General features: G+C 44.9%; 1 protein-coding gene across 1 annotated transcript in view; it reads left to right on the top strand.

The window, feature by feature from the left end:
- shank3a (SH3 and multiple ankyrin repeat domains 3a) overlaps window positions 1–15,351 on the top strand; it is a 302,959-nt gene that overhangs the window by 276,951 nt on the left and 10,657 nt on the right. The window contains exons 19-24 of the mRNA XM_070443122.1: window positions 10,692–10,772; window positions 11,301–11,324; window positions 11,753–11,883; window positions 12,212–12,317; window positions 12,437–12,978; window positions 13,092–15,259. Of these exons, the coding sequence (XP_070299223.1) occupies window positions 10,692–10,772; window positions 11,301–11,324; window positions 11,753–11,883; window positions 12,212–12,317; window positions 12,437–12,978; window positions 13,092–15,259 (3,052 nt within the window). The remainder of the gene's footprint in view (window positions 1–10,691; window positions 10,773–11,300; window positions 11,325–11,752; window positions 11,884–12,211; window positions 12,318–12,436; window positions 12,979–13,091; window positions 15,260–15,351) is intronic.

Here is a 15,351-nt window from a genome sequence, read left to right on the forward strand (position 1 = left end):
AGTTCCGTAACAGTCAGTAGAAACATGTCAAACGATGTATTGAATCAATCTTTAGGATGTTTTTAACATAAATCTTCAATAATGTTCCAACCGGAGAATTCCATTGTCTTTAGAAGTGCGATGGAACAGAGCTCCCTCTCATGTGACCGCGCATGGTCAGAAACTCCTCAAATACAGTTGTAGCAAGCTTGTAGCGTCATGCCCAAGAAGACTTGAGGCTGTAATCTCTGCCAAAAGGGCTTCAACAAGGTACTGAGTAAAGGGTCTGAATACTAATGTATATGTGATATATCAGTTTTTTATTTGTAATACATTTGCAAATATAAAAAAAGAAAATTACATCTCAGATTGTCATGCCTTCATACCGACCTTGTGCCATACCGGGATATTCGGTAATACCGGCACTGAAAAAAAAACATCTCATAGAGAATGCTAACTAAATGCTAACAAGAGTATTACAAACATTTTGTACAGTTTCTAACCTAAACTAGTAAGTCAAAAATGCTAATCAGTTTGCTGCACGCCCAAAACAAATATTAGCCAGCAAGGCTCTTGATCCAGGAGGGGATTCTCTGCTGTTACCAAGCGAATGCTTGATTTTGAAGGTAGCATAACAAGCTACTAAATTAGTAATCCAAATGCACAACTACAGAGCATTTAGCACTACCTTAATAGTTATAAGATATCTAGCTGGCAAACATTTAGTTGTGAATTCCATACTGTAATTAGATCACCTGGCTCTAGCTGTACAACAGAGTAACTCACAAGGCTCCGGTCTCTCATTGTTGTATGCTTGTAAACAAACACCATGTGACACGTAAGCTTCATAAGAATGTGACAGGTGAAATGAAGAACACAATGTCATTTATTGCCTAACTTTTTTCACAAGATGACTGCAGGTATTTACTTAAAAGTAGCTACAAATATTCAAATGTATTAAAAAGAAAATCCAAATACCCCGGTATACGGTATATACGGTTTACCCCCCAAGTCTAGTGTGGACCAGAAGTCCCCACAAGAATAGTAAACAAACTAAAAGGATTAGGGTTAGAATTAGGTTCAGGGTTAGGAGCTAGGGTTAATTTTAGGGTTAAGGTTAGGCTTAGTGTTAGGCTTAGTGTTAGGGTTAGGTTTAGGGTTAGGGAAAATAGGATTTTTAATGGGACTGAATTGTGTCTCCACAAGATTAGTTATAGAAGACTGTGTGTGTGTGTGTGTGTGTGTGTGTGTGTGTGTGTGTGTGTGTGTGTGTGTGTGTGTGTGTGTGTGTGTGTGTGTTGTGTGTGTGTGTGTGTGTGTTGTGTGTGTGGTGCGTGCGTGCGTGTCAGTGTAGTGTGAGTGTGTGGGTAGAATCCAATGAGTGTACATAGAGACGGTGAGTCAGTTCAAATAAAAAGGGGGTCAATGTAAATAGTCTGGGTAGCCTTTGATTAACTATTCAGTAGTCTTATGACTTGAGGGTAGAAGCTGTTCAGGAGCTTTTTGGTCCCAGACTTGCTGCTCCGGCACCACCTGCCGTGCGGTAGCAGAGAGAACAGTCTATGACTTGGGTGGCAGGAGTCTTTGACAATTTTTTGGGGCTTCGTATAGAGGTTCTGGATGGCAGGGAGCTCGGACCGAGTGTTGTACTGGGCCGTACTGGCCTTATTGTCGGATGCCAAGCGGTTGCCATACCAAGTGGTGATGCAGCCAGTCAAGATGCTTCTTAAGGATCGGTGTCCCGCTAGCGGGATTTTAAACATTTATGCACATATAAGTGTCTTATAATGACTGAAAGCTTAAATTCTTGTTAATCTAACTGCACTGTTCGATTTACAGTAGCTATTACAGCAAAAACATGCCATGTGAGTGTTTGAGGACGGCGCCCCACATCAAAATATTTTTCCATCGGCACAGGTTTCATACATTCACATATAGCGATTAAATATTCACTTACTTTTTGAAAATTTTCCTACGATTTGTCATCCAAAGGGTCCCAGCTGTAACATGTAGTGTCGTTTTGTTAGATAAAATCCTCCTTTATAACCCAAAAAGTCTGTTTAGTTGGCGCCATCGATTTGAGTAATCCACTCGTTCAACTTGCAGAGAAAATAATCCGAAAATCTACCCCTAAACTTTTCAACAAGTCAAAATACGTTTCTATTTACTCCTCAGATACCCTAAAATGTAATCAAACTATAATATTTATTTCAGAAAGAAGTATGTTCAATAGGAAACCGATTTTAGCAGGTGCGTAATGTCTTCATGATGCATGCGCAAACACGGATTTCCAAGACTGTGTCCTTCCACTAAAACTGATATTTCTTATTAGTTTTTGAAGTTACAAGCCTGAAACTTTGAACATAGACTGCTGACAAGCCATAGGAATTGCATCCAGGGAGCTAATTTTCAATATGCATTTCTAAGAGGATGGTCTCTCAAAAAAATATAATTCCGGTTGGTTTTTCTTTGGATTTTCTCCTACCATATCTATTGTGTTATATTCATCTACATTATTTTCACTTTTCTACAAACTTCAAAAGTGTTTTCTTTCCAATGGTACAAATTATATGCATATCCTGGCTTCAGGGCCTGAGCTACAGACAGTTTACTTTGCGCACGTAATTCAAAAAGGAACTGGAGAAAAAAGGGGCCTATCCCTAAGAAGTGTTATTGGTATAGCTGTCGAACTTTATGAGAATCTAAGGGCCCATGCCAAATCTTTTCAGCCTCCTTCGGGGGAAGAGGTGTTATCGGGCCCTCTTCATGATTGTGTTGGTGTGTTTGGACCATGATAGGTCCTTAGTGATGTGGATGCCGAGGAACTTGAAGCTCTCGACCCACTCCACTACATCCCTGTCAATGTGAATGGAGGCGTCATTTGCAAACTTAATGATGGGGCTGGAGTCGTGCGCGGTCACTCAGTCGTGGGTGAACAGGGAGTACAGGAGGGGACTAAGCATGCAAGCCTGAGGGGCCCCCGTGTTGTGCGTCAGCATGGCGGATGTGTTGTTGCCTACCCTCCCCACCTGAAGGCGGCCCGTCAGGAAGTCCAGGATACAGTTGCAGAGGGAGGCCTTCAATCCCAGGGTTCAGAGCTTAGTGATGACCTTGAAGGGCACTATGGTGTTGAATGCTGAGCTGTAATCAATGAACAGCATTCTCACGTAGGTGTACCTTTTGTCCAGCTGGGAAAGGGCAATGTGGAGTGCAATAGAGATTGCATCATCTGTGGATCTGTTGGGGCGGTAAGCGAATTAGAGTGGGTCCATTGTGTCTGGGATGATGATGTTGATGTGAACCATGACTAGCCTTTCAAAGCATTTCATAGCTACAGATGTGAGTGCTACGGTGCGATAGTCATTTAGAAAGGTTCCCTTGGCATTTTTGGAAACAGGGACAATGGTGGTATGCTTGAAACATGTAGGTATTACAGACTGGGTCAGAGAGAGATAGAACATGTCAGTGAAGACACTTGCCAGCTGGTCAGCGCATGCTCTGGGTGTGTGTCCTGGTAGTCCGTCTGACCCTGTTGCCTTGTGAATGTTAACCTGTTTAAAGGTCTTACTCACATCTGGATAATATGTGTGAAATGCTTGATAATGTGTTTGATGCTTACAGATACTGTAGATCCATTTTCTGGGTGACCTGAATATAGACTGGTTTTCATCAGGCTGTGCCTGTAATCTGGCTCAGGCTGTCAATCAACCTACCAGAATTTTTTGAAATAGTACAAGAACTACGTCATCCATGTGTATTGATCAAATTACCAATGCTGCATAACTTTGTTCTAAAGCTGTATCCATACCCATTAGATGTAGTGACCATAATATAGTGGCTATATCCAGAAAAGCCAAAGGTCCAAAGACTGGGCCCAAAATAGTGTAAACGTTTTGTAATGATTCCTATGTTGAAGATGTAAAAAATATTTGTTGGTCTGATGTGTGTAATGAGGAGCGTCCAGACGCTGCACTTGATCCATTTATGAAATTGTTTCTTACAGTTATTGATAAGCATACACCTACTAAGAAACTGACTTTTAGAACTGTTAAGACTGTGAATTGATGAGGAATTGAACATGTTTGAGAGAGATGAAGCAAAAGGAGTGGCTAATAAGTCTGTCTGCACACCATTCTGTAAATTGAGAACTTGTGTGAATAACTGAACAATAAAAAAAAAAAAAAATATTCTGAAATGATACTTTCAATGAAAGTATGTTCAGAAATGCTAATTCAACTCAGGCTCATTCATCACAAAACCTTTTGATATTGCCAATTATTTTAATGGCTAATTCATTGGCAATGTGGGCATACTCAGACATGAAATGCCAACAACAGACTGTGAGCCATTATAAAACATTGTGAAACATTGTCATTTTGAATTCTGTAAAGTTAGTGTGGGAGAGGTGGAGAAATTATTGTTGTCTATCAATAATGAGAAACCACCTGGCATTGGCAATTTAGATGGAAAGCTACTGAGGATTGTAGTAGACTATATTGCCACTCCTGTTTGTCATGTCTTTAATCTGAGCCTGGGTAAAAGTGTTTGTCCTCTGACCTGGAGGGAAGCTATAGTCATTCCGCTACCCAAGAATGGTAAAGCACCCTTTACTGGTTCTAACAGACAACCAATCAGCTTGGTGTTCGACCAGATATAATGTTATTTCTCTGTAAACAAATTAACAGACTTTCAGCATGCTAATAGTGAAGGGCACTCAACATGTACTGCACTGACACAAATGACTGGTATTTGGCTGAAAGAAATTGATAATAAGAAGATTGTGGGAGCTGTATTGTTAGACTTTACTGCAGCCTCTGATATAACTGACCATAATCTGTTATTGGAAAAATGTATGTGTTATGGCTTTACATCGTCTACCATATCATGGGTTGAGATCTATCTATCCAATAGAACACAGAGGGTCTTCTTTAACCTCACTAGGGTATGTGGGACGGTAGCGTCCCACCTCGTCAACAGCCAGTGAAACTGCAGGGCGCCAAATTCAAAACAACAGAAATCCCATAATTTAAATTCCTCAAGCATATAAGTATTTTACACCATTTTAAAGCTACACTTGTTGTAAATCCAGCCAAAGTGTCCGATTTCAAAAAGGTTTTACGACGAAAGCGCACCAAACGATTATGTTAGGTATGAGCCAAGTCACAGAAAAAGACAGCCATTTTTCCAGCTAAAGAGAGCAGTAACAAAAAGCAGAAATAGAGATAAAATTAATCACTAACCTTTGATAATCTTCATCAGATGACACTCATAGGACTTCATGTTACACAATACATGTATTTTTTGTTCGGTAAAGTTCATATTTATATCCAAAAATCTGAGTTTAGGCAAGACGCTACTGTATCACTTGGCAAAAAGCCTGAGAAAATGCAGAGCGCCAAATAAAAATTAATTACTATGAAAATTACTATAAAATCAAACTTTCATTAAATCACACATGAAAGATACCAAATTAAAGCTACACTGKTTGTGAATCCAGCCAACATGTCAGAATTCAAATAGGCTTTTCAGCAAAAGCATACGATGCTATTATCTGAGCATAGCACTTATAGTAAACAAAAGAGAGAAAACATTTCAACCCAGCAGGCGCGACACAAAACGCAGAAATAAAAATATAATTCATGCCTTACCTTTGACGAGCTTCTGTTGTTGGCACTCCAATATGTCCCATAAACATCACAAATGGTCCTTTTGTTCGATTAATTCCGTCGATATATATCCAAAATGTCCATTTATTTGGCGCGTTTGATCCAGAAAAACACCGGTTCCAACTTGCTCAAACTTGACGACAAAATATCTCAAAGGTTACCTGTAAACTTTGCCAAAAAATGTCAAACTACTTTTGTAATACAACTTTAGGTATTTTTTAACGTTAATAATCGATAAAATTGAAGACGGGATGATATGTGTTCAATACAGGATTAAAACGATATGTACCATGCCTTCTGTTTGATTGAAGCGCATGTCCAGGACACCTGGAGTGCCTCGACTTCAAGATGGCCGTATTTCTTCATTACACAAAGGAATAACCTCAACCTATTTCTCAGGACTGTTGACATCTAGTGGAAGCCGTTGGAACTGCAAGCAATTCGCTTAGAAATCTGGTTTCCCAATGAAAACTCATTGAAAAGACAGTGACCTGTCTTTTGAATGGTTTGTCCTCGGGGTTTCACCTGCTAAATAGGTTCTGTTATACTCACAGACATGATTCAAAAAGTTTTAGAAACTTCAGAGTGTTTTCTATCCAAAGCTACTAATAATATGCTTATCTTATCTCCTGGGGATGAGTAACTGGCAGTTGAATTTGGGTATGCTTTTCATCCAAACGTGAAAATGCTGCCCCCTACCCTAGAGAAGTTTAAAACCTTTTCTCAATAGGGGGTGCTGTTTACACTTTGTAGAATTTTCGTTCCCAAATTAAATTGCCTCGTACTCAATTCTTGCTCGTACAATATGCATATTATTATTACTATTGGATAGAAAACACTCTCTAGTTTCTAAAACCGTTTGAATTATTTCTCTGAGTGAAACAGAACTCATTCTGCAGCACACTTCCTGTCAAGAAGTGAGATTTCTGAAATCGAGGTCTGTGTTCCAGGGTCGGTTTATAAATTCCCCTGTAAGCTATGGGGCTACATGCACTGCATACGCCTTCCCCTAGATATCAGTAAGCGGTGAGACGTTGAATGGAGTGGATAGCACCATCTGGGGGAGTATAAAGCCTCTTGGAACGGAAGGACCGACCTTTTCGACGTGGCGCCTGACGCAGGAGGTACACCAGCATGGCGTCCTGAAAAGCTTTCGGTTTAGCAGTTCTATATCTCCGGCTCTGATTTAATTTGTTTTTTGTCTTAAAAACTTCATAAGGTAGTTAATTTAAACCAACTTATAGCAGTTTATATCAGTTTATTGCGATTTTCTGGAGTTTCTTTGTCAGGCGTTATCGCGAGTTGGGCACCTCTCCGGTACATCGGCGTTAGCAGCTAATTTCTACAGGAGTAGAGGACATCTTTCAACCAAAAGACGATTGTTCTGGACAAAGGACCACTTGCCCAAGATTTTGATGGAAGATCATCCAAAAGTAAGAGCTATTTATGATGTTAATTCGTACTTCTGTGGAACAATGTAAAATTATTAGTCCGCCATTAATTTCGGCATGGTCTCGCTGTAACGCACGCTGTATGTCGAGTAACGTTAATTTAAAAAATCTAACACAGCGGTTGCATTAAGAACTACTGTATCTTTAATTTGCTGTCCAACCTGTATTTTTTAGTCAAGTTTATGATTAGTTATCGATTAGATTAGGTGCCTCTCCAAGATGGCGCCGGCCAGATTGCCTGAAATGTTGCTACTAATCACATTGTATAACCACGATTTGTGCCACTAAAATATGCACATTTTCGAACAAATCCTATATGCATTGTGTAATATGATGTTACAGGACTGTCATCTGATGAAGTATATGAAGGTTAGTCAAAATTATAATCTTTTGCTGGTTTGTTAGGATCGCTAACCTTTGCTGCTGGTAAACGGCTTGTGTTTCTGGCTATTGTGGTAAGCTATAATGCTATATTGTGTTTTCGCTGTAAAACACTTAAAAAATCTGAAATATTGTCTGGATTCACAAGATGTTGGTCTTTCATTTGCTGTACGCTGTGTATTTTTCAGAAAAGTTTTATGATGAGTATTTAGGTATTTGACGTTGGTCTCTGTAATTATCTGGCTGCTCTGACTATTCAGATTGCAGCTGCAATGTAGAACTGTGATTTATACCTGAAAATGCAAATTTTTCTAACAAAACATATGCTATAACAATAAATATGTTATCAGACTGTCATCTGATGAAGTTGTTTCTTGGTTAGTGGCTATTTATATCTTTATTTGGTCGAATTGTGATAGCTACCTATGCAGGAAAAAAATGGTGGAAGAAAAAAGTTGTGTCTTTTGCTATCGTGGTTAGCTAATAGATTTACATATTGTGTCTTCCTGTAAAACATTTTAAAAATCAGAAATGATGGCTGGATTCCACAGATGTGTTATCTTTCATCTGGTGTGTTGGACTTGTGATTTAATGATATTTAGATGCTAGTATTTACTTGTGACGCTATGCTAGGCTATGCTAGTCAGCTTTTTTACTGATGGGGGTGCTCCCGGATCCGGGATTGGGACCAATTAGAAGTTAATGGAAGATTATTTAATGTAAAACATGTAAAGTGTGGTATTCCGCAGGGCAGCTGTCTTGGTCCTTTACTGTTCTCTATTTTTACTAATGATCTACCAGTAGCCTTAAAAAGCCTGTGTGTCTATTTACATTGATGAGTCAACATTATACACATCAGCAACCACAGCTAGTAACCCTTAACAAAGAGTTGCAGTCAGCTTTGGAATGGGTGGCTAGTAATAAACTAGTCCTGAACATATCCAAAACTAAAAGCATTGTATTTGGTACAAATCATTCCCTAAGACCTCAGCTGAATCTGGTAACGAATGATGTGGCTGCTGAGCAAACTTCTTGGTGTGATGTTAGATTGCAAATTGTCATGGTCAAGGCATATTGATTCAATTGTTGTAAAAATCGGAAGAGGTCTGTCTGTGATAGAGAGTGCTCTGTTTTTTTAACACCACATTCGACCTGCAGGCGCTGATTTTTTCACATCTTGACTATTTCCCAGTTAAATGGTAGGAGCTGCAAAAAAGGGCATAGGAAAGCTGCAGCTGGCCCACAACAGAGCATCACGTCTTGCCCTTCACTGTAAAAAGAGGGCTAATATCAAAAAGATGCATGCCAGTCTCACTTGGCTTAAAATAGAAAAAAAGATTGACGGCATCACTTCTTGTTTTTATGAGAAATATTACTGTGATGAAAATTCCAAATTGTCTGTATATTCAAATAACGTACCGTTCTGACAGGGATACTGTATGTACCCCACTAGACATGCCATCAGAGGTCTCTTCACAGTCTCCAAGTCCAAAACAACAACACACAGTATTGTATAGAGCCATAACTTGTATGTTTATGTAAAGTAATATGTTTTTGTTAAGTGTTTTGTCAGCACAAGACCTTTTGTATTTCTATTTTTCAAAAAAATGTATGTTGCTCTGTCCTTGAGCTGTCCTTGTCTATTATTGTTATATACTATGTCATGTTTTATGTTTTTTATGTTTTGATCCCAGGAATTGTATCTGCTGCTTTTGCAACAGATAATGGGGATCCAAATAAAATCCTGAATCCTAAACCACCCCATGAAGTTCTACTGAGACGGCTTTGCTCTGCCTGGCTGTTCTGTGATGTTCTTAGCTGTTCTAAGCTGTATTTAATACTCTAAAAGGCAGCACTGCTGCTTCAAGTCAACTTTTTCTCCAGTTCCTAACTCTGCAGACACTCTCACACACTCTCACAATCCCCAACCCTCTCTCTCTCTCTCTCTCTCTCTCTCTCTCTCTCTCGTTCTCTCTCTTTTTTTCTTTCTATCTATCTATCTCTCTCTCTCTTTTTCTTTCTCGCTCTCTCTCTCTCTCACACACACACACACACACCTCATAGCTCACACACATCCCTCTGCACCAAGCCAAACCTTGCTACCACCATGGTAGCCATAGCAACCATGCTGTGTGTTTGAATGAAGCATTGCAATACTCTCTCTCTAGTGCTCTCTCGATCTCTCTCTTTCTGTCTCTCTCTCTCTCCGTAGTTTACATGAATATGCTGACCGGTGATGAAGTGATAGCGTATGGACTAGATTAGATCAGATCTATAGCTGCTCAGTGTAGCTGCGTAGCCAGTATGTGGTAGCATCCAGATGTTCTGCTGATCCGTTTTTTCTCTCCACAGTGGTGCATTGAGACGGGACTGGCTGGTTGACAGTATATTGAATGAGGTGCTGTATTGTGCAGAGACTGGGAGGTATGCTGCTGTATTTTAACATGCACAGATGATACAGTGTGTTGGGTGGTGAGCTGCAGCATGGATTTCATAGGCTGTGAAAGTGTGATTCTGTGCTGGTGTATTTTAGCTGTGATCATGTGTAGCTGCACATGTCATGCAGCACAGTGGGAGGTATTGTACTGTAGTAATTGATGATGTGATGGTATGGACTATCTATTTTGAAGGATTATATTGTCACATGTTAACAGTGAGCTTTTCTGGTGTTATTTGGATGTGGACTGGATAATATAATAATAATATGTAGGTGTTTGGTAGTGGTTGTGGACTGGCACAGCACTAATAGTGAGCTGATCTGTAATAGTTAGTAGGCTATACAAGGGTCTTCGGGGGTTTTGGATGCTAGCGGAGATGACTGTAAGTGGACTGGTGTAAATGTTGTGGTGTGGTAGTGTATTTCCGAGCTGTGGGATTTACAGTTATTTATTTATCTTCCTCTGTCAATGCCGCATGGCAGAATGTACTCTCCACCGGAGTGTTGAGTGGGGTGGTGAGTGTGTGTGAGAGTGTGTGTGTGTGTGTGTGTGTGTGTGTGTGTGTGACGGGGGGAAAGAGAGAGGGATGATCAAAAAGAGTGTGTCTACCCGCCTGAACAAGTCGTCCAGCTTTCCCCAAGTTGACCAGGGGAAGGCTGCGAAGACAGGATGGAGCTTCCGGCTGGGCCACGCTCGCAGGGCGCTGAGCAGCAGGGTCAAAGGGCCTTCCTCCTCACCTTCAACATCATCATCCTCACCCTGCGTTTTCTCCACAGCTCCCCCGCCACCCAAGAGAGCCCCCAGCACCACTTTGACACTGCGCTCCAAGTCTATGACCGCCGAACTGGAGGAACTGGGTTAGTGTGAGAACACAAAGATGCAAACATTCACAAACTTGTACACAAACAAACACTAACACATATCTCCCCACTCTCTCTCTCTTTCTATTTTTATGTCTCTCTCTCCCCTATTCACTTAACCGTTCTGGTTAAAATATGCTTCCTGCCTTCATACAACTTAGAACATCTCTTTATCTCTGACAGCATGATCTTTTCTTTCTCTTCACCTGTTGACATTTCCTTTCTCTTTGATGCATTCACTTACTCTCTCTCTCTCTCTCTCTCTCTCTCTCTCTCTCTCTCTCTCTCTCTCTCTCTCTCTCTCTCTCTCTCTCTCTCTCTCTCTCTCTCTCTCTCTCTCTCTCTCTCTCTCTCTCTTTCTCGACACACACACACACACACACACACACACACACACACACACACACACACACACACACACACACACACACACACACGCACACACACACACACACACACACACACACACATACCCTGACCCACATCGTTTTCTGTCTTCGTTGACATGATCTCTCTTTCACCAAGCTTCCGTCCGGAGGAGGAGAGGAGGTGAGCCTGAGTGGAAACCTGTTGAGGCATCATCATGGCCTCTCTGAGCGTGACAGACACACTGTTCATTATAGATGAAGCACCGGCACAGTTAGTCAGTCAGTCAGTTAGGACCTGCTTCTCAATCTGGATGCTCCCAAAGATATGAGACCCAGACGCTATACACCGTGCCTCCGATCCAACATAGTGAAGGTTTCTTTAGTTGTATGATATGCATGTTGTAATTGTCAACTGTAAATGTATTTGAACACATGTAGGCTTGCATGGTTGTGTTGATATTGTGTGTAGATGTGATATTTTCTAGATGTTTGATAGGGACAAGGAGCTGAGCATTGTGTGTAAACACTCACAATTTGTAAAAAGCATTTTGGTCCATACGTGCTGTGTAGCTGTATTCAGACTGTGTTGTCTGTGTGATCCCTGTACAGAAACGCTAGATGAGATGCTAGTGCCTCAGGAGCCTGTGACGTTACGTTCCCAGCCCACAGAGGCAGACTACAGAGCTGCTACTGTCAAACAGAGACCTACCGGCAGGAGAATCACACAATCAGAGATCAGTGTGAGTATATTCACACACACACACACACACACACATGCGCAGAAACAAATCGATGCACATTCTCTCTCCCACCCACCCACGCACTCACACAAACATACACATCTGAACACACATTCTCACATACACACATATTCACATACGCACATATTCACATACACAGGCCAACCCTGGTGACACAGAGACCTGCTAGCCGCAGAATAATATCAGCATATATACCCTCCCACACACTCACATACAGTGCATTCTGTTTTGTGTAAAATGTGTCTGAAACCTATGTCTATTTCTCTGTGTGTTTGTGTGTGGGTGTGTGTGTGTGTTTGTGTTGCAGTCGTTGTTTGAGAGGCAGGGCATGGCATTACATGGTGGGCTCCACCCAAGGATGGAGAGGGCTCATATGCAGCTGCCTAGAGGGATGTCCAGGACCAAGTCATTCGGTAACACCTTTCCCCTTTAGTACAGTACTCAGTCAATAACTTGATAACTGTAGTGCAGCATCTTTGTACTACTTTAGGCTCTCTATCTCTCTCTGACCTTTTCCCTCTGACCTCTCCAGGTGCGACTGAGGAGGACCGTCTGTCGGTGTTGGCTGGAGAACACCGTTTCCCCCGGAGCTCCTCCATGACGGACAGCCTCAGAGACCACTCCCACTCCCATTCTATCCCGCCCCCTCCCCAGACCGCACCTCCTCCTCCCCCTTCCCTCTACTACCTGGACACTGGCCCTCCTCCTGCTTTCTGCCCCCCTCCTCCCCCTGCCAGGGGTCATGGTCAGGGTCATGACCCTGCAGGTCGTTCCAGCTTCAAGCCCTCCTCCCTGGACCTGGACCGGCCCTACGACCCATCGCCCCGCCAGTCCTCCCATCTCGAACGCCAGAAGAAGACAAGGTCAATGATTATTCTACAAGACTCCTCCCACTTACCCGTGGAGCCCTCCGACATCCCCCGACCCTCTGCCTCCGCTACACCACCCGAGCGAATTAAAAGGAAAGGACGGGTGATTGACAACCCGTACGCCAATGTGGGCCAGTTTAGTATTGGGTTGTACACGCCCACCAAGCCCCAGCGCAAGAAGAGCCCTCTGGTGAAACAGCTACAGGTAGGTTAAGTTGTTTATTTCTTTATTCTGATTAATAGCTGTTACTGTAGCAAGTGAACAAAGTTTGTTTTGAAGTTGAAGTTTCTAATTTCTTGTCATCTCTACCCCTCCAGGTAGAGGACGCTCAGGAGAGAGCCAGCATCGCCTTGGCTGCCGCCCACTCCCGAGAGCCCTCCCCCTCAGGTCGACACCCACACACCCACGGCCACACACACACCAGCCGGGCCGACTACTACCAGCAGCAGCTGATGGTGGAGCGCGAGCGTATGCGTCTCCAGGGAGAGGCCCTGCTACAGGGGAAAGGTCCGTTCGCTGCCGCTATCGCCGGCGCTGTGAAGGACCGAGAGCGCCGTCTAGAGGAACGGAGGAAATCAACAGTCTTCCTGTCGGTGGGGACCATGGAGGGGGGGTCTGGGTCTGTCCCTGAGGCCCCCTCCTACACCACATCTCGCTCCATCGATGAGCGCCTGCTCAGCAGAGAACTAGGCCAGCTGCCACCCCCCGCCCTGGCCCTGCGCCCCTCACCTGGCGGCACTACCTTCATCCACCCACTCACAGGGAAGCCCCTGGACCCTAACTCACCCCTTGCTCTTGCGCTGGCCGCAAGGGAGCGGGCACTTACCTCCCAGAGCCAGTCCCCTGCCAGCAGCCCTGAGCCCAGGACTAAACAGGACAGGGCTGGTGTTGGAGGTCAGGGGGCTTCGCTTTTCATCGAAAGCCAGACCAAAGAGCCTCAGCATGGGGGCGGGAGGCCGGGGTCGCCCCAGGCTGGTAAATCCCAGTGGGCAGTGTCATCACCCGCCTTGCTTCGCCAGGAGATGGAGGGAAGAGGGGAGGAGAGGAAGGAGGAGAGGAGAACGGAAGATAAGAAGAGTATGTTGATCAGTATCATGGACACATCACAACAGAAGACAGCTGGACTAATCATGGTCCATGCCACCAGTAATGGCCAGGCGGTGGGGCTGGGACCAGGGCTGGAGCAAACCCCCACCTCCCCAGCCACTGAGCCCAGTAAACCCTCCCTCAGTCGGGCTCTGTCGCCCAGCCCCTCTGCCTCTCAGCCCCAGGCCCAGGGCCCTTCCAGCCCAGCCCAGGCTCCCCTGGCCCAGGGCAGTTCAGAGGAAGACGTGGAGCCCTACACAGTGAGCCTACCTCCAGCCATGTTGTCCTCCAGTGATGAAGAGACCAGAGAGGAGCTGAAGAAGATCGGGGTGCTCCCACCTCCAGATGAGTTTTCCAACGGGTTGTTGGCCAATTCACAAGCCCAAGCCCATGGGACCCCTGTACCCCAGTCTAAATCCACCACTTCCCCTACAACCCCTACTCTCCTCACCCCTTCCACCACCACCCCAAACCCCAGCCTGACCCCCACCTCCAGCCTGACCCCCACCCAACCCCAGGGCCCTCCCCTCCAGCCTACTCCCGGAGGAGCAGTCATCTCAGGGAAACCCTCATACCCGGACCAGCCCCATCCTCCAGCCCTGCTGGCTGAGTCTGGTTCAGCAGCAGACTCTGGTGTGGAGGAGGCAGACACACGCAGCTCCAGTGAGAGAGAGCGAGACCACCATCTGGAGACCACTAGCACTGTGTCCACCGTCTCCAGCATGTCCACTCTGTCCTCAGAGAGTGGCGAACCCGCTGACACACACACATCCTACGCCGACGGGCAGACCTTCGTGCTCGACAAGCCGCCAGTGCCTCCCAAGCCCCGGCTCAAGTCTCACATTGGAGGCAGTAAAGGCCCGGTCACCTTCAGGGACCCGCTGCTGAAGCAGAGCTCTGACAGCGAGCTGTTATCCCAGCAGCAGGCGGCTGCTCTAGCCGCAGCAGCTGCCGGAGGGGCAGGGCTGGGGCATGGAGGCCTAGGGTCTGGAGGCCTGGGGCATGGAGGCCTCGGGTCTGGAGGCCTGGGGCATGGAGGCCTCGGGTCTGGAGGCCTTGGGCATGGAGGCCTCGGGTCTGGAGGCCTAGGGTCAGGCTCTATATCTGGCCTGGTGGGAGGCCCCGGGAGGCCCCGCTACCTTTTCCAGAGGAGGTCCAAGCTGTGGGGGGACCAGATGGAGGCGCGAGGACCCGGGGTGGGGTTAGGGATGGGGAGTCTGGGAAGTCTAGGGGGGTTGGGGTTGGGGCTGGGGGGTGAGGAGGGGGGGAAACCATCGGTGATGGGGGAACTAAGTTCCAGATTGCAGCAGCTGAATAAGGATACCAGGTCCCTGGGGGAGGAGGAGCCACTGGGGTCATCGCTGGACCCTGGGAGGAAGTCCCCTGTGACAGGCGCCAGGTAAGATAGGACAGAGGGAGGCTAACTGAACATGGCCAAACCAACCTTATGCCCTATTCAAGTACTTCAAGATGCATCATTCTTTCCTCCCT

Source organism: Salvelinus sp. IW2-2015, linkage group LG4q.1:29, assembly GCF_002910315.2.
Source record: "Salvelinus sp. IW2-2015 linkage group LG4q.1:29, ASM291031v2, whole genome shotgun sequence".
NCBI classification, from domain to species: Eukaryota; Metazoa; Chordata; class Actinopteri; order Salmoniformes; family Salmonidae; genus Salvelinus; species Salvelinus sp. IW2-2015.